Genomic DNA, 19502 nt, shown 5'->3' on the forward strand with positions numbered 1-19502 from the left:
CCAGAAGCAAAGTTTACCAAACCTGGATGGTGTCATCAAGAGTCTTTCCTGAAGATACCCTGAAAGTTTTGCGGCTTTACCTTGAGAAATGTACACCCCACAGCCCTTCCCCAGAAATTTCCCATTGGTTGCAATGGAGCCACTTCAGAGCACAATCTCCCAGCTCTCTAGTCTTCCCACCATAGAACTTGAAGAGGCTTACTGTGTTTCACCACCACTCCTACACATGAAGCCTGCTCAGTTACTGGACACTGTGTAATAGACTTCTCTCTGTGATATATTCTGAAGGTGCCAGCCACAGATGCAGGCAACTTGTTAAGAACAAGATATACCAGATCACGGCAACACAGCCCGGAAAACCCTACAGAACCTCCACCTCTTAAAGTGAAGCCATTCTGCAACACTCTTCAAGCAAGGGGCACACTTGGGGCAGAGGGACGGAAGGTTTTTGTTGGGGACTCGGAAGGGAAAAGTTTTTTTTCGTTGGATTTTTTTTTTTAAAAAACACAAGTTGGGCCATCCAAGGCCCGATTCGGTAATGGTGCCGAATCAGACTCCATTGATTCGGACCTGGCTCAGTCCAAATCTGCCCGAGTTGGAGGCGATTCAGACTGAATTGTTGATTTGGTTGATCCGAATCACCAACCCTACCCATAATTGTTGCCACCAAGGGGAGAAAATGTGCTTGGAAAACATTGTACACCTTCGGGCTCTCAGAGAATCTTCCCACAATGTGCTGAGCAATCTGCACAGAATGGTGGGTAAACAGGTGGATTCTCCCTAACATAGTGGTTGGCACAGGACCTTAAGTAAACAGGTGGAATGGAGGGAAATAAAGCCCATTGTATTCACCTGGCACATGGCAGAGGCCTTATGCATAATCGGCCAAGGTTTGGCATTGTACCAGGGTTTACAAAATTTTAAATAATAGATTGAGACAGTTAACCAAAGAAAATGAGGTTATTTGTGTTTAGATTTTTATGGACATTTAGTGATATAAATGTGGCTACTTTTAAAAGGAAGGAAAAAATAATAGGAGCTGGTACAAGAGTATAAACAATTAGTTTTTTTTAAAAAAATACCATGTATAGGGTGAAGACAAGATGGGAGCCATTTACTTTCTCTTTTCTATTCTGTATTCTGACCTTTTAATCTTTAAATATCAGTGTATGGGTTACCAGATAATTTCAGGGGGAGGAAACTATATCTTTCTTTTGGTAAGGTGGATGGTTCACCATCTTTGTGGTTATGTAGTATAAAATGGAATATATATTAGTGTGATGGTGGTGTGCCTGTCCCATTTTTCCCCTTGCCACTTTTTGAGGAACCTGTGAGTAATGGAGGTAGGGACTGCCATAAGGCCTCCTACCATAATGGGAGACCTGGAATCCTGAGATTTGCCTATTTGCAGTGTTTAAAAGGACCAAAGTGACTACCTTGCTTGATCAACCAAACCAAATTACCATCTCAGGCAATTCTCTCTCTCTCTCTCTCTCTCTCTCTCTCTCTCTCTCTCTCTCTCTCACACACACACACACACACACACACACACACACACACACACACACACACACACACACCCCCACACACCCCAAGCAAACTGCTGACATACTTTCCCTTATATTTCAGCATTTTAAAGAGCTAGAGACTTTTAAAAATAAACTGTCGGAATTCAGAGGCGGGTATGATGTCCACATGCTTGTCCCATATGTATGTCCGTGTGTGCATGTCTATAACAAGGAAGAACACAACATTTATGGTGTGATTCCAGAAAGTTTTCCCATACCTTTATGGCAGTAGAGGCAATTTGAATATGGTGTAGCCTGCGCAGTGTGCTGTCCCTATCAATGAAGTAAGAGGCTGCCAACTGGTGCAGAGTCTCCAGCGTCACCGTGGTACTGTTAATGCTGGGATCGCTCATTTCTGATCTTTTACTCAGCTTCCGCTTGTCCACAAAAATTGTGAGCGATTCCTCTCCTGCACAAGTGAGACATGAAAAAAAATCAGAAAAAAATTAGAGAAAAGAAAACACCCACCATCCTTCCACTTTCCCTTGATTTTCATGCATTTGCTCTGGTTTTCCTGCAAGCAGAGGAGAAGGTCAGAGTGCATGCTTTGCTTTGCATTCAGAAAGTTCCAAGTTCAGTCCCTGATATTGCCGAACAAACATCCAGGGCACCAGAGCTGGAAAAGATTACTAATTGAGAATTTTGCATGAGCAACTGCACACGTGCACACACACTCACACACCCCCACATGGGCAGCTGCCCTCCCCCACCATGATCAAACAAATTTTTTTGCACCAGGTCATCTCAAAGTCACCATTACATTATAGAACATGCCCCAACTCACAAATCTTGGTAAAAGCTGAATCCAGATGATTTTAAACAGATCCTCATGAATTCATATGATTTTTGCATTGGAGTGAAATGAAACAACCATGAAACTATAGAACATGTCTTAGTCTACAGGCAGCACCAAAACAATCACATATCCCATGCTCTGTGGCATCGCAGGGGCACAAAAACCTGCTTGAAAAATATGGATCCTCATGATTTTTGCAGTAAGTAATCCCAAAATCACCAGCACATCACTATTCCAACCATTAGCCACATGTCTGAACACAACAATCATACACCCCATGCTTCATGGTGCTGCAGTGGCACAGTAACCTGCTTGAAAAAACATGGATTTTGGTGGATCCTCATGATTTTTCCACTTGGTCACCCAAAAATCACCAGCACATCACAGCTCATACATATCCCTAGACATATATCTGAACACAATAATACTTCATCCCATGCTCCATGGCACCACAGTGGCACAAATATGTGGTTAAAATACACGGATCCTCATGGATCCTCCTAACTTTTGCACGAAGTCTCCGCAAAATCAGCATCAAATCATAGCCCAAGACCCTGGCCACATGTCTGAACACAACAATCATGCATCCCGTGCTCCATGGTGCAAAAACCTGCTTGGAAAACATGGATCCTTGTGGATCTTCATAATTTTTGCACTAAGTCACCCCAAAATCACCACCTCTCAGAACAATGTCAGCTGAGCTAGGGGTGGGGGAAGGAAGATAAGTGTTGGGTAGGTATTGGAGAAGGTGGCAAGGGGTGGCTAGGGTGGGGGAGGGTGGCAAGGGGTGGGGGAGAGTTGCAAGGGGTAGCTAGGGGTGAGGGAAGGTGGCAAGGGATGGCTGTGGGTGGGGGAACTGGGAAGGGGTGGTGGGGGGAAGGCCTCTGCCAGGCCTCTGTGGGCCTGGGCCGTACCCCTACCCTCTGCACCCCACTTGCCTTTACAGCATGGCAGCAGTCTCAGGTAGCCTTGCAGGGTGGGGCCTCTTTCCCCCTTTGCCTGCCCCCCGCTGGACTGCTCCTTCAGCTGGCTGTGTGATTTTCTGCCCCCCCCACATGACTCAATGGGGCAATTGTCCCTGGATGTACACCACTGAAGTGGACCAGTGATCTGACATGGTATAAGGTATGTTTCATAATATCATTTCTGCCCTCGAGCAGGTTATATATAAAGAGAAACAAGGCAAAGGGCTGATCAGCAAGTGTGAAAGTTAAAGCAGCGACATCATTACCATTGAAACTAATGTAGAAGGAAGCTTGGGTGTAATTCTTACAAACACAAGCCTTAATTTACAGCTGCAAATAGATCCGACTGCCCCAGTTGATGAATCTCTCCTCGCCAGCTGCAGTCTACAACCATGAAATAGGCTTAGAAGATGATCTGAACATTCACTGACAAATGGATGCGATTTGGAAACCTATTCAAGGTTGTGAGTCTTACAGACTAAAAAGGATTAATCACACTGTACAGCGAAAGGATGGAGGGAAAGGGAGATTGCTCAGCACCAGAACAACGCAGCTGTGAGCCTTACAACTCTTTTTTTTAAAAAAAGACTATCTGCAAAAAACCTCCAGAGGCAGTTTTACTTCAGTTGCCCCAGGCAAAATGAGTGTAAAATACATTTTTGTTTCCTGCTCACAGGAGGGGGGGAAAAAAGCTTCATATAATCCAATAATTGGTTCATCGGATTAGCCAGCCTTCTAGGTTGATGCTTTTTTTCTCCCTACAGCAATGCTACTGTCTCGGCATTCATCAATGTTTGTAGAGTGACATTCATTCTATAGACTGACCTTCGTGCACTATTTTCCAATGTTCTGGCTAGCCTTGGCATGTACAAACTGCTCCTAAGACTAAATTTCATTCTTCTTTGGTATACAAGAGTATATTTTATTATCTAAGATTTATAGTAACCTTCATTGATGACATATCCCTTTCATTATTGTTGTTTTTCTATTTCGAGGTGGAATGTGATGCCCGCCCCTAAACATAAGGCTGCAGATGAAAACAGTCTTGATTATTAAAAAAACTCTCATAATAAATATAACAGAATGGTTTATAATGCAGGAAAATATCTCAAGTTCAGATTCATTCATCCATGAGTGGAGACGGAAGTTAATGATTGTGTCTTGTTACATCTCTTTGTTTTTTTATTTGCAGAAACTATTTTTAATTTGTTTCTAATCTGCATGTTGTTGTGATGGAATACGTCAGTACAGATTCAATAATTTTTTTGCTGTTGTTTGTTGAAGTTTGTAATAAAGAGAAAAGCTCTATGTCTAGTTGCTTGCCTTTCTCTGATACGTAGCAATAAAAGGAGTGGCATGGTGTCATCTTGCTGTGCATTCCCCCACACTGCATAATTCCTTGGCATGCCATTGTGTTGTGTGTGTGTGTGTGTGTGTGTGTGTGTGTGTGTGTGACAAAGAAGTACTCAATAAGAGAATGCCACGTTATCACTCATTGCATTACTATGCATTACAGGCAATAATTTTCAGTGGAAGCACTGTTTTCAGTGGAAGCACTGTGTTTTGGTAACATCTAGTTTTGCCTGTGCAGCCTTGCCTTTGTATTAGCTCAGCACTAAGTGCCACTGAATCCAACAGGGATTTTTAGCAAACAAACATGCACAGAATTGCAGCCTTGGCCTATATTTAATTCTATGCAGGTATAGTAAAACATATTTTATTTTCCAGGATTTATATTTGCAATTTAAAGTCTTTGTTCAGCCAAGACCTGTTCCCTCCTATCTCTCAAAGGTGCCTGAAAATACAGGAAGTTGACGTTTCAAAAATACAGCACCCCACTGTGGCCACTTGAGCAAAGAGTAGGTGGCACATTAATTGGGAAATGGCAGGCTGAAATAATGAATTGAATCCTCATGGGTCTTAGGAAAAACTTCAGGGATTATTTAAATAGAAATGCAGATCACAATATCCTAACACAAGGGGCATTAGAATAGTACAGTAACAGCTTTCACAACCAACGTAAGAACATACGAATACGCCGCCCTGAAGCCGCTGCCGAGCGATCGGCAGGGTCTTCACGACGCCTCCCGGACACGGCACTTACCTCCCCTGGCCTGCGCCGAAGAGCAGGCGCGCAAGGCCAGGGTTAAGCGTGTCCCTAGGCCTCAAGCGACGCAAGCCGAAGTCTACAGGGACACGCCGGGTCGGCCGGGCGCTGGCGCTCCACGGTACCGGCGTCCCGCCTCTTCCCGGGATCGTCCGTGCGGATCGTCCTTAGTGTAGCCGGTCGGGCGCCGAATGCGCCGACCTAGCCGCTTCCGCCTCATATGAAACGGCCAGAGTTCCTAGAGAACTGCTGTTAGTCAGAGGAGACCATGCTGGGCTTTAAGGATCAAAGATCTGACACAGCAGAAAGAAGGTATGTATCTTAGAATACTCGACATGCACAAAAATAATAGAATCAAGCATTTTGTCATGTTCTTCATCATACTGTGACCATAGCTTTGGCTCATTCCGCACATGCAGAATAATGCACTTTCAAACTGTTTTCAGTGCTCTTTGAAGCTGTGCGGAATAGCAAAATCCACTTGTAAACAGTTGTGAAAGTGGTTTGAAAACGCATTATTTTGCGTGTGTGGAAGGGGCCTTAGTTAATATTCCTGGATAGGGCAATGATAGTGTATTTGATGTTAACAAGCTTAAGTAGAGACACAGTAAGAGAAGAACACATGAAACTGGGCCTTGCTGTGGTGATACTCTGGGATTCTAACAGTCCAGTCCAATACTAAACTGAGTTACACCCTTCTATGTTTATTTAAATCAGTAAACTTAGAAGGGTGTAACTGTTTTAGGGTGGCACCATAAATGATTTTTAAAAGTGAGTGTTTAATTGTAACAGTACAGCAAAAAAAAGCAGAGGGAAATCATCCAGAATCAATGTGAGGGCAAAGCCAGATCTAGCAAATTCATGTTTCAGCCCAGATCTGACACAATTTAGAAAGCAGAGGGTGCAGTTTTAAGATCTAGTGGCAGTACCTGTCCAAAGGGCTGGGACAGGAGTCTGTTCCAGCCCTGTGCTCCACCTGAAATGTCTGTGTGTAAAGTGTCGTCAAGTTGCAGCCAACAAATGGTGACCCCAAGCAAAAGGCTCTAGGTATTATCTTCAAAGCATGAAAACTTCAAAGTGGGTGGGGGATGTTTGGCTGTGCAGCCTTGCACATCACACTGTGGGTCCTCAGTAAAGTTCTCTAATGAGATATAAGTGAATACTAAAATATATTTTAAAGCATATATTCTGAGCCAACCCCCACTTCCACATCCATCATAAAAAAAGAGAAAGTATTATATTGCAGAACCTTGCTGAAAACTTGGGTGATTTCCGCCCCGATGGTCAATGCATGACAGAAATACATGCCCATGAAATCACAAACAACAAAAACACCTCCCCTTCTTTGGTATTCCCAAGTTTAAAGTCACTAGGGAAATCTGAACTATTCTCAACGATACTCCTGAATTTTAATCCATAAAGTTTCATTAAATTTAAGAGGAGGTTATCAGACCAAATCCCAATGAATGACCAGAGAACAGAACATAATTGGAACAAAATGGGTGTGTGGACTTTGTTCAACACTTGCCAGAACAGAATTTACATGTGTACAGATTATACACACGTTGCTCACTCTGTATGATCAGAAAGGCTGAATTTCATAGGATTTTTAACTGACTATACATACTGAACCTATGGACATATAACATTCATGTACATATGATGACCCACAAACAGACAAATGGGTATCAGAGAAAGACCTAATGTTTCCTGCTCCCTACTTTTGATGCATGAAAAGGGCTGGGGTAATTTTAATGTCTCAAAATTTTGGGGAGGAAATCAATACATTATCTGCAATACATTTACAAGAGACTTCAATACAAATGTATCAAACATGTAGAAAAGAAATCACACCAAAACACTTTAATGCCAGAGCACCTTGGAAAGACATGAAAATAGTATCAAAGGTAGGGTGAAGTTACTTTTGAAGAGTGAGACTAAAATACTCATTGAAAGGAAACTTTAACAGAATCTTATGACAGTGTAATTACACACAGATCACAGGTATGATTATGTAAACATATGGGACTGACAAGTCTGAGGGCAAACTCTGCACATATGTGAAGGAGTTGCACAGATCATTCTGTACTGGAAGAATATCACTGAAAAATTTGAGTATGCTATTGATTACAATTGTCATTCATGTTTTTTCTGTGTGATTGGAAATGTAGCATCATTATGAAACACAGCCAAATTCCTGCCATGCTGGATATCAAAGACAGGCAAACCAGATGCCCTGCCATAGAAGATGTCTCCCCCCCCACCACACCCCAGCAATGCTGCCTTCTGCTGCCCCCTGTAGCACCAGGAAAAATGGGGTGGGGGAGTGCAAATGCCACTTCTGGTCATGTAACTAGTAGAGATGTCATGCATATCCACAATACACTAACAGTCCCCCAAATCTTTGTGGTTTTACCATAGAATTTGGGGGTAGATTGCAAGCTTTTAAACAGCATACGATGTCACTTCTGGTCACAGAAACGAAAATGTTGTTGTGGTGTCAAACAATGCCTCGTCCCACTCCAAAAAGCTAATCTATGATCAGACATCCTAATGTGATTTTTGAGCATACAGGGCAGCTATGGAGAGTCCTAATTAGATTAAAATAACAGAACATGGCAGAGGAAAGTATAACAATTTCTCTCAAATATTTTTAGTTGTGTTCCTCCCACACCACTGGCACAATTGCTGGTGACTAAGAAAGAAGATAAGCAAAGATAAATGCCTATCCTTTTCCCCTGCAGAGTTGAATGGCAGCTGTGGATGGCAAGAGGAGCAGGAAAATGGCAATGATGAGAAAGAGTCTGGGAGGAGGGGCAACTTGTCCAGTTGCACAGTCCTGATCTGAGTCGCCACCCTGGCCTGTGAGCAAAATAAAAACTATCAGGAAAACCTCCAACATAATGCATGTTGGGGCACAGTGCATATGCTTCTGTATTTAAGATGAGTCTGTTATGCCACATTGTATTTTACGACTGTAAAGTGATCACATGCTGAGATGACCTTTAAGTTAGGGTATCTGGCTACCTTTATGGCAGTGAAAACTAGCTGCTTGATAAGAATCCAGGATTATGTAGCTGGTGTCACTAATTTTGCATGACTTGTTGCCAGGTTTCCCAAATAAACAGATTATTCAAGTTATGACAATATATATATTTTAAGTTGTGCGACTCAACAAGATGGGTTGAGTGATTTGAGTTACAAGATTGAGTGAGTGGTTACAATTTGCTTTGTCTTCATCTGATTATCAGAAATGGTTTTTGGAATAAATTGACTGTGTATTTGTAACATCTAAAACAGGGACCACCCAGGATCACAGTTTCCCTCTGCAGATTATTTGCAGAGTTTACTGCACATCTGCCCAGTGGGGCAATAACTAACTAACTGTGCTCTCATTGCACCAATATGGTTTATAGAGCTGTTGAGCGACCCAGCTCCCTGGAGTTGCTATCTATCTGAATTCCCATACTAATCAGCAACAAGGTAATTAAAATATGATCCCTATTCTGCATCCAACTCCTTGGAGATGGGTGGTGAGCATCCTGAGAGCAGTCTTTCACCCTCATTTCCCAGTTTAGTGGCTCTGGAATGCAGTGACAGGTTCCTGTTTTAACCTCCTCCACAATTCATCCATATTTGAATGCATAGCACAAGCAGCAACCAGAGACATGCGGGGGGAGGGAGGGGGAATTTTTTTTTTCCACAGAGGATTCCTCCTCCTTTCCCTCTGTCAAGAGAGAATCCATTTTGAAAGCTAAAAGCCTAGAAAAATATTTTGTTTTCTCTCACGAGTTACCAGCATTCAAATCTGCGGGTACTGTTTAATTAAGTGAATGTTCATCTGTTCAAGGTTACTGTGTGCTTTGTGAGAATGATGGTGTCATCCTCACTAATTGGGTTCAGCTGAAACTGGTTGTTTCAAGAACGCTGGAGAAAGTTTTGTTTTGCATGGGAGGGAAAACTTGCTCACAGTCAATGAGACCCAGGAAGTTCTGATTAAAGTGTGCCCTCATTGGTCAATCATTCATTTATTTATTTTTATTTATTTATTTCTTCAATTTTTTTATACCGCCCGATCCCCGAGGGGCTACAGTGGTCAGCCAAAAACATAAATTAGTACCTATGGTTTTGCCCAGTATTATTTTGCTTACTTTCCTTCTACTTTCCTTATGCTCCACTCTGCACACAAAGCTAATGAAACTCTTGAAACCTCTAGTAGCTTCTGCTTGTAAGGGTTCACTGTGATATGTAGAAGCTAGTATTGTTATTTTTTTGTGTGACTGTATGTGTCGGAAGTGAAGGGTTTTACACTTTTTTGCCACAGGGACAGAGGAGGACTTACCAGTGAGTCAGATAGCTAGAGGGGGTCAAGATTATAGACACCTTTCTCTACCACTCTGACACTATCACTTTGATGTGTAGATTTTTACTCTGAGGCAGGGGCGTATCTGCCAGAGGAACATGGGGGGAGCAATTGACATTGGGCACCACCCGTAACATCACAGGGAGGGTGCAAAATTGCCCCCACATGTCTTTGTGGTTTATTAATTCATGCTGGATAATATTAAAACAAAGCATAACAACCCTTGCTGGGTTCTTATTAGGCTAGATGTTAACATTGGACTAGTATGATCTATGGCTTAAAGATATACTTCTCTGCTTTTCTTTTTTCTACAAAAAGACTGTTGGTTAATGTTATATGGTTTGAAATATTGTTATATTTTAATATTACTGTAATAAAAATTCTTATCTATGTGAAGCCACAGTTTCCACAGGATAAACCAACTGGAAACACCACTAACTGTATTATCTCACAGTGACATAAAAAATATTACTGAACTCCTCTTTAGATCACCCAAGGGAGGCATATTTTCGGGGCTTGTGAACAGAGACTTGGGAACATTTCAAAAAAGGCCACGTGTAGTATTTCCCTTTATGGCCAAAAAGGTATAGTCTCACCAGCCAACAGGTTGCAAACACACATACAAGTCTCACCACAAAGTCATTCATTTCCTGAATTTGTTTCCCTGCATGCTGGATACAAATGTTTGGCAGCTCTATTAAGGAATCTAGAAGGACACATTTTTCTTACACCATGTAGCCACAACAGAAATTCAAAGAAAATGTAGATGTAATTAAAGGGAAAGAAAAGCAGTTCTGTTGGAAAACTCAAAGATACGATTTTTGTACCGGAGCATAATACATCATATAAACAAAATATCAGAATAGAATCTTATTACAAAGGTCAGCCTATAGATGGAAATGAGCATGTTTTCCAGCTGTGCATTTATTTCAAGACAAACTACATGTTACATGAATTTCTATGTGGGGAGATGGGAGGCACAGAAAATTGGCCACTGAGATCAATTGCTACCATATCTTATTGAGAGAGTCCATGACTATACATATCACTGAAATGTATTGAATGGTTATTTAGCAGGTAGTAAAGTGAGGGAAGTGAGGGGAAAAAAGGAAAGGTTCATTCCAATGTGTCATGCCAATCTAACAGCACAGATCAAATCTGGTGAAAAGATTAGCAGAAGGAAATGTCTTGAGAACTCCTAGCTCTGGTCTCCTGGTGTCAGCTGTTCCTTTTATCCACTTTAATCCACTTATGAGAGCAGGTGGATTCCAATCTGGAGAACCAGGTTTGATTCCCCACTCCTCCACCTGAGTGGCAGAGGCTTATCTGGAGAACCAGATGTGTTTCCGCACTCCTACATTCCTACACTCCTTGGGCTAGTAGTCACAGTTCTTCAAAACCCTCTCAGCCCCACCTACATCACAAGGTGTCTGTTGTGGGGAGAGAAAGGGAAAGGAGCTTGTAAGCCACCTTGAGTCTCCTTATAGGAGAGAAAGGTGAGATATAAATCCAAACTCCTCCTCCTCCTCCTCCTCCTCCTCCTCCTCCCAGGGCCATCTCAGATCAGGAGAGCAGAGGGCAGGGGAATGCTGATCCCCCTTCCCCATGCATACAATGACCCTGATTAGAATGAAGAATTGATTCTTCATGCACCTGGAAAGCATGGAACTCCCAGTGGTGTGACTAAAAAAAATCATGGTGGCAGCCTCAAGAAGTTTCTATCATGTGAATTAGTTTTAAGGATGTGAAGGAAAAAGCCACCTCATGGTGATTCCTGTACTTTAAAAAAAGTCATTTCAAGTGAAGAGGGCAAGTCATGGGGGAAAGATTGCCCCAATATGCCTTCCCTCCTCAAATGAGGACATGAAACAACAGAAAATGGGTTCCTCCTTTTAATGCTGTGCAGTAGTAGTATGGTAGCCATACCATCAGAAAGGAGATGCAATTCTATTCCAGGCAACAACCAAATAAAAATAGACAGCTCCTGATGTGGCAGATTCTTGCACAGCACCTGACAAGAATGCTTTTATTAGCATTTTGCAAAAAAGAAAAAAAACTGTTAAGTTTTATATAATTGAACTGAATGTTGGCAAGCAGGAAAGAGGGAGGCTTCTTTAGGGAGGGGAAGGGCTTCTCTTCAGTGAGATTTTGATCTACCTGCTATTTTCCGAAGGAGAAAAAAAATTATGATGGGGCTTAATGCACTGTTATCTAAAATGACAACAGAAAGCTATATCTGGAAAGGACCTTTACAGAACTGATGCTGCAGTGGGATGCTATGGAAGTCACTGAGATGTGAAACTGAACAAGGTGACTGCTATTTTCTTAATATACAGCTGATGTTTCACACACAGAAACAAATTAAAGAATTTTTCATATGAATAAAAGGTGTTTGACAAGATTGTCTGGTGGGAAGGATGCAAAATCACAGGAATTATCTTTAATACAATCACCCACCAAGGGAGAAAGCAGTTTTGTTCAATTGTCACTTTTTGTTGGTGCCTGCGTGGGTATTTCTGAACATTAATTATCTTTCCTGCTGCATAATTCCTATTCTTTCTCTTCACTGAATTGTTTTGCCCTCCCAGCCTATTACAGAATGGATTGTGTATCTCTCCCCCCAACCCCATCTGCCCCATTCATTCCAAATTCCATGCACGATGGCACTGCTTTTCAAAACAGCATGTGAGAATTTAGGTATGCTGTTTCCATTAATGCTAATGGGATCCGTGTGGCTAAAGGTATCTGTGCTTTCTTTAATATTTTTGTCTACCTGTGGTCTTAGTCACAGGAGGAAACATGCATTCCACAGTCATCTGAAAGGCTTGTTAGCTGGAAAGTCTTACAACCAGCTGCCACTGACTTTTTATGTTGGACAACTTCAACTATAATAGTTTCCTAGATACATTCAGCATGAAACCTGAATAATCATAGCAAAGAAGATTCTATCAAAAATCAGAAAAAAGAGGATTGTTGGATCAGTCCAAGACAAGACATTGTTGGATCAGTCCAAGTCTTCCAAGATGGAAAGTCTAGGGTCCATTATGCATGGAACACTTACCTCGGGGCTCTTTGTTGCACAGTGGGGTTATAGTGGGAGTTTACATGCAAGGAGGCACCCCACTGCCTGCTGTGTGGCTTGTCTACGGAACTCTCAGAGTCTCTGCTTTTCTGGGTTCTCTTAACTCTGCCCATCACCTCACTCTTAAAGGCACAGATCTCATCACATCTAGTCATCGCAAGATTGCTGGCTTTCTTAAAGCCCTTTAAATTGATGTTATATTGATATCGTGGTTGCAGTTATATTGATATTGTAGCCCCTTTCCAAAAAATAATCCTCCCCAATGAAAGAGGCAAAGCAGTTTCCTGAACCTCAGCCAGTTGAAGAATAAGACAGTGTTCTAGAACTGATATTCACTCCCCCCCTCCACACACATATACCTTCTCCCATTGCTGCTGCCACCATGAGATAAGAGAGAGGCTTGTCATTTCAATATTCCTTGGTATTTCAACATTCTGGTATTAGATCTATCATTACTTAAATAGTTCTAATATAGTTCAAATGCTTGAACATAAGAACATAAGAAATAGCCTGCTGGATTAGACCAGAGTCCATCTAGTCCAACACTGCTACTTGCAGTGGTCCACCAGATACCTTTGGGAGCTCACATGCAGGATGCGAAAGCAATGGCCTTCTGCTGCTGCTGCTCCCAAGCACCTGGTCTGCTGAGGCATTTGCAATTTCAGATCAAGGCAAATCAAGATTGGTAGCCATGCTTCAACTTCTCCTCCATAAATCTGTCCAAGTCCCTTTTAAAGTTATCCAGGTTAGTAGCCATCATCACCTCTTGTGGCAGCATATTCCAAACACCAATCACATGTTGCATGAAGAAATGTTTCCTTTTATTAGTCCTAATTCTTCCCCCCAGCATTTTCAATGTATGCCCCCTGGTTCTAGTATTGTGAGAAAGAGAGAGTAATTTCTCTCTGTCAACATTTTCTATCCCATGCATAATTTTATAGACTTCAATCATATCCCCCCCTCAGACGTCTTCTCTCCAGACTAAAGAGTCCTAAATGCTGCAGTTTCTCCTCATAAGAAAGGTGCTCCAATTCCTCAATCATCCTCGTTGCCCTTCTCTGCACTTTTTCTATCTCTTCGATATCCTTTTTGAGATGTGGTGACCAGAACTGAACACAGTACTCCAAGTGCGGTCACACCACTGCTTTATATAAGGGCATGACAATCCTTGCAGTTTTATTATCAATTCCTTTCCTAATTATCCCCAGCACAGTTTGCCTTTTTCACAGCTGTCAATCATTGAGTTGGCATTCCCATGGAACTATCAACTAAGATGCTCAAATTTCTTTCCTGATCTGTGACTAATAGTACTGACCCCTGTAGCGTGTATGTGAAGTTTGGTGAGTATGTAACCCCCATGCCCAGAATGGGTTGGCCCAGAATGGGTTGACCCAGTAAGGGGGTGGAGACTCGGAGCAGCAGAGAGGCTGAAAGAGCTCTTTGCAGAAGACAAGGGTACCAGACTCGGACCTTTATTTCTATAAGCCCTTAACACCTTGTTAAGGTAATTGCAATATTATTGGGAACTACTGGGAAGGTAGTTGTTTTTGCTATGTTGTAAATGTTGAAGTTTATTGTTTCAGGGTTTTCTTTTGTGGTTGTAATGGGTGAGAGTTCTCCTGGAGACCTTCATCATGTTGCAACCTGTTCATCAAGCCCTTGGAGTCTTCAGGAGCCAGCCAACTTGCAAAGAAGAATTTGGACTTGGCAATATCAGTAGACTGTAAATAGAAGGACTTGAAATGCAACCTGAACAGGACCTTGAATTGTAACGTTAAATGTTGATGTTTTAAAAGTGTTAATTGTAAAGAAAAGTAAACCATTTTGTTTTTTTAAATTTGGTTCTTTGCAACTCATTCCAGGTTCTGCCCGACAGAACCCACAGAAGGAGGTTACAAGTACACTAGAGTACACATGAACAGCTTATTTTCAAGATTGCCTTCCCCCCAAAGTGGCAGTTAGAGCTTAGTGGAGGATAGGGTAAGATATCATTTCAAAATCAGTTTAGATTAGGGCTGCAAATCCCCCAGTTCTAGTTTGAGCAGAAGAGGGAGAATTAAAAAAACAAACTGGCAGCATCACATGTAGCACTTCTGGTGAAAAACTTGGAAGTGAGATAGGGTAGCTCTAGAAATCACAAACGCCGCCCCCCCCTTTATGCTTTTACCATAATCCTGGCAATTCCTAGAACTAACCTAGGTCACTTGTAGGTTTTTACCAGAAGTGCCACAGTGCCACATGTGATGCTGCCCTCCCCATTGTGTCGCCCCCTCCACCCTCCCATCAGTTGACAGGCACAGCTTGAGAACTTCAATTTGAATTATACTAGTTGAAAATCATCCCAGGATGCAGCATGATCACATCAATATTGCCTATATAAACTTCATTTATACTAACAGTGTCCTTTGGAATTATTGAAAATTGATTGTAATGGTTTCAGAGGTTTTCTTAGCAAATACTTTATGCAGCAACACTTAAAAATAATGAACAGACTGCAGGTTCATTGAATCGTACCCAATTTTCAATGAAATCATACAATTTCCTCCCCCCCCCCCCATCCCTCTTTGAGCTCTGGATACTGTTCCTCAAAACACGGGGTAGGGTCCTCCCTCAACACCAGCAGGAAACAAGGGAATAGGGTTGTCAGAGCCAGGTTGGGGAAACTTCTGGAGACTTGAGGATGGAGACAGGGGAATTCAAGGACATCAGAAGGATACACTTTGAGGCTGGCATCCCAATGTCATGGGGATTTCTTTTAGCTATCATGACCATCAACATACTTTCCTCCATGAATCTGGCTAATCTTTTATGAAAGGCATTTATTGTCAGGTTCTGTCAGCCTCCCTTGCAATAATCACACTCTTGGATACAGAAATCAGTTTATTAAACAGGATTAGTGAACAGCTACTGGCAGCTCTTTGCTGGAACTAATTACAATACAGCAACTCGAGTTAATAATTCTTCCTTTCTAACCTCCTCCCTTAGAATCCTAGTGGGGTGAAGTAGCTAGCAAATTTCTAAGCGAAGAGAAAGCTTCAAGGTTGTCCCATAGATAGGACAGGTGTTGCCAGACAAGAGGATGAAAAAGCATTTTCACACCCAGAGCAAAAAAGCAAAGATGGCAGAGGTTTCTGACCTTCTTCCGGTCCACCTCAAAGATCCATTGCAAGAACAAAAAGAAAAGCTGACATATCAACAGGTTTTCACAGGATCTTGAAATTGATGCAGCATGTGTCAGCAAATTCCATAAGTTAACTATGGATGGCATGAAGGATTTCCTTTTCCCTGAATTTACTACCAAACTATTTCATTGGGTGACTTAATATTCCAGTGTTATAATTAAGGGTTAAAACTTATCTGTTCTCCAAGATCTCTTCAAAAGTGAGTTCCCTGCACCAGCCTTTGGCCACAGTTCAGTCGTAGTCATATCCGTATATGTGCATACACATAAATAATGCATCTAGCCAATTTATGTGAGCTTAGATGAACATCCCAATATATATATATAAAAGTTCAGGCATGGAAGACAAATTTTCACATGAATCTCTTTCACGCTTTCAAACCCTGTCTGTTATACAGAAAGAAGCTGAAAAGAAAATCAGAGTTAAATCTATGATGAAGGTTGAAGGAAAATAAAGCAGTCAAATATGGTGGTATATTAATATTGCATTTTCATAGTATTATTGTATTTTCTTACAGAAAGGAGGTTCCTGTTTTGGTTTTTGTGCCAAAACCATCAGAATATAATGGAGAGTTCCTGAGCTAAGGGATAATTTGTGCATTCATTTTCCTTTCTTCATAACAGAAACATTAAGTGGTAACTTGCATGTGCCATCACAAATCAGACAGAATCGACAGAATTTTCATATCTCCTTTTGTATGATTTTTTTAAAAAATTGCCAACAAAATTTACAGAAAGTAAGATTTTTTTAAAAAAAAGAGTAACCAAGGGCAATCATTATCATACAGTTTAAAAAAACAATTATAATTCGAAAAAAGAAAATAAGGAAGAAAATAAAATAAAACTGAAAGAGTAAAGAAAAGAAAAGCCAATACAAAGAAAGGGGGGCTGCTTCTGAGAGCTGTTTAGCTTATACAGACTTGCTGATCCTAGATTTTCCCAGAACTAGTTGGTCAGTATCAAACCTCTTTTAGTCCACCTGTCAAATTTAAGGTCTCCAGTATCTGAAGAGATGAAAGCTGAGGAAAAGCTTGCTTTCAACAAATAAAAAAATGCTCCTTTCAGCAAGAATGGTTAAGAAAGACTCAATTGAAGTGAAGTGCCATTCCCCTGGAAGTCCTCACTAGAATTTTCTTATCTCCTGAACCATAATGATTGTTGATTAAGACATACAACAGAAATGTGTAGAATGTTGGTAGAATGTTGACCTGATAAAATATGCAGAACCATTTATAGGCAAATTTTGAAAACTAAATTAGAAATTCCCCAGACATAAAGCAGATAAATAGGTAGGCTAAGCCCCTGAACCTTTGTATGCTACTTTCTATTCGTGGGAAATGCTTTCCACCTGCAGCTTGAAGCGGTACAATCCACTCTGACAGCTCAACATTTCATCATGCCCTTTCTAGCTAACAATTCTAGTCCACTGAACAACACAGGGAATTCACAATACCTCTATCCTACTCCCCAGTGACCCCTGATCAATGCCTCGAGGTAGGCAAAAAACCTCCCGGACACCTGGCCAATCTCGTCAGGAGGAAAACTTCTCCATGACCCCGAAGTGGTGATTACATTACTCTAGGCAAGTAAGAAAGAGCCATGGGAGCAGAGAACTGACTCATCCATTCCTACTTTCTCTCTCATGATCTGCCTGAGTTCACAGAATCAGTCTCGCTCTCAGATGGCCATCTAGCCTCTGCATAAAAACCTCCAAAGAAGGAGAGCTCACCACCTCTCGTGCAAGCCTGTCCCACTGAGGAACCACTCTACCTGTTAGGAAGCTCTTCCTAATGTTTGCCCCCAAAATAGTTTAGTTTAGTTTGAACCCATTGGTTCCTCCCCCCCAAAACCCCCCAACAACTCCTCACCATCCTCTATACGACATCCTTTGAACGCTTATCTGGGGTGTCCTTGATGTTCCCCTCACTGTCCCTTGAGACCGGTCCCCCCGGTTGGAGGGCTTCCACGGGACATCTACTAGGAGCATTTGTAATATCCTATGGGGTTCCATTTGAAGCACTTCAGTGAGGGGGAGATTGATCTGGCCTCCGATAACTTTTCAGCCACCCTACAGGTCACTGCTTGGGGAGTACCCAAACAAGATGGCCTACACCATCCAGGAGAATGACCCATTGGATACTCACCATGAAGGGGTCTTCTTCTGAGTGGTTGTAGGCCATCCTGGCCCTCCCTGTTCTTGTTCTTCTCCGGTAATGTGTTTCATACATAAAATTGCAAGGTTAACATTCCAAGCTAGAGTTTCAGAGCCTGTGAGAATTCCTTTGAGCTTTGGTCCCTTCCAGAGTTGTTAGGTTAGGTTTATTTTTTCAGCATGTTATTATGTGTTTGGTTGTGGTTCCATTGTTCTTGTCTCATTGTGGTGAGTCTGATCCTCGGCTAGTCAGATACTGGGGCAAGACTGCTACGACCCGCCTACAGGAAGTGACCAAAGTATATTTTTTGCCTCCTTGATTGACGGTAGAGAACAAGCCTTTTTAAGTGCTTGAAGATGGTTATCATATTACCTTTCAGTTGTCTCCTGGTTAAACATAGCCAGCTCCTTCAACCTTTCCTCATAGGACTTGGTATCCAAACCTTTGCCCTCCTTCCTTGAAAAAACTGATATATATATATATATTCTTAATATCCCTTCACAAAGTTTCAATATTTAATGCAAATAAAATGCAGTTACTACTTTTAATTCCTGTCCATCTCAGATGATGGCTGCAATACAAGTTTCTGGGGATGGAAAATGGAGAATAGGAGGTTTGGATTCTTTTTTAAGTGTCTGGAAGTTGGCAAATGAGATTGGAAGAGAAATTTGGGAGTGAAATATTTCCCCTCAGAAGAAAAAGCCAGTGGGTTCAACCTTATAATTTAAAATATCATCCATGTCTCTGCCCAGAGGCACCCTATGTTTCAATTATTAAGTGAATCAGGAAGAAGAAAACTGCAGTAATTCAGTAATGAGAGAAAGGAATTCTATGCATGCTCCAAAGTATTTATTTCTAGTACATAACACTAGAACTTAAAAAAGCCTCATAGGCTAAGTTCTGATAAGGTCTTAAGCAAGTTACATAAAGAACTGCAGAAATAAATTCTGGAGAAGGGAAATGTTGGCTTTTTGTAGCAAACCAAAATGGAGTCTTATGCCACCTCAAGGATTAATACCTTTGTAACAGCACAAACTTTCATAACCAGAGCCTAGTAGTCCATCGAATGCATGAAGCAAATCTTCAGTCAGCAGCAGAGGTGCCAACTTCAGGTGTTGAAATCCTTGGAGATATGGGGGTACACCTTTCAGGAGGTTGGGGGGACCTCAGTGGGGCATAATACCATGCAGTCCATTAACTAAAGCAGCCATTTTCTGCAGGGGAACTGATATCTATAACCTGGTGATCACTTGTAATTCCAGAAGATCTCTCGACCCAAATGTTTAG

At 41.7% G+C, this 19502-nt stretch overlaps 1 protein-coding gene across 1 annotated transcript in view; it reads right to left on the reverse strand.

Annotated features, from left to right (window-relative positions):
• Nucleotides 1–19502, reverse strand: part of BRINP3 (BMP/retinoic acid inducible neural specific 3) — a 186934-nt gene that overhangs the window by 122386 nt on the left and 45046 nt on the right. The window contains exon 3 of the mRNA XM_048498765.1: nt 1787–1977. Coding sequence (XP_048354722.1) covers nt 1787–1921 — 135 coding nt within the window. The 5' untranslated portion in view covers nt 1922–1977. The remainder of the gene's footprint in view (nt 1–1786; nt 1978–19502) is intronic.

This window comes from Sphaerodactylus townsendi, linkage group LG05 (genome assembly GCF_021028975.2).
Source record: "Sphaerodactylus townsendi isolate TG3544 linkage group LG05, MPM_Stown_v2.3, whole genome shotgun sequence".
Classification (NCBI taxonomy): Eukaryota; Metazoa; Chordata; class Lepidosauria; order Squamata; family Sphaerodactylidae; genus Sphaerodactylus; species Sphaerodactylus townsendi.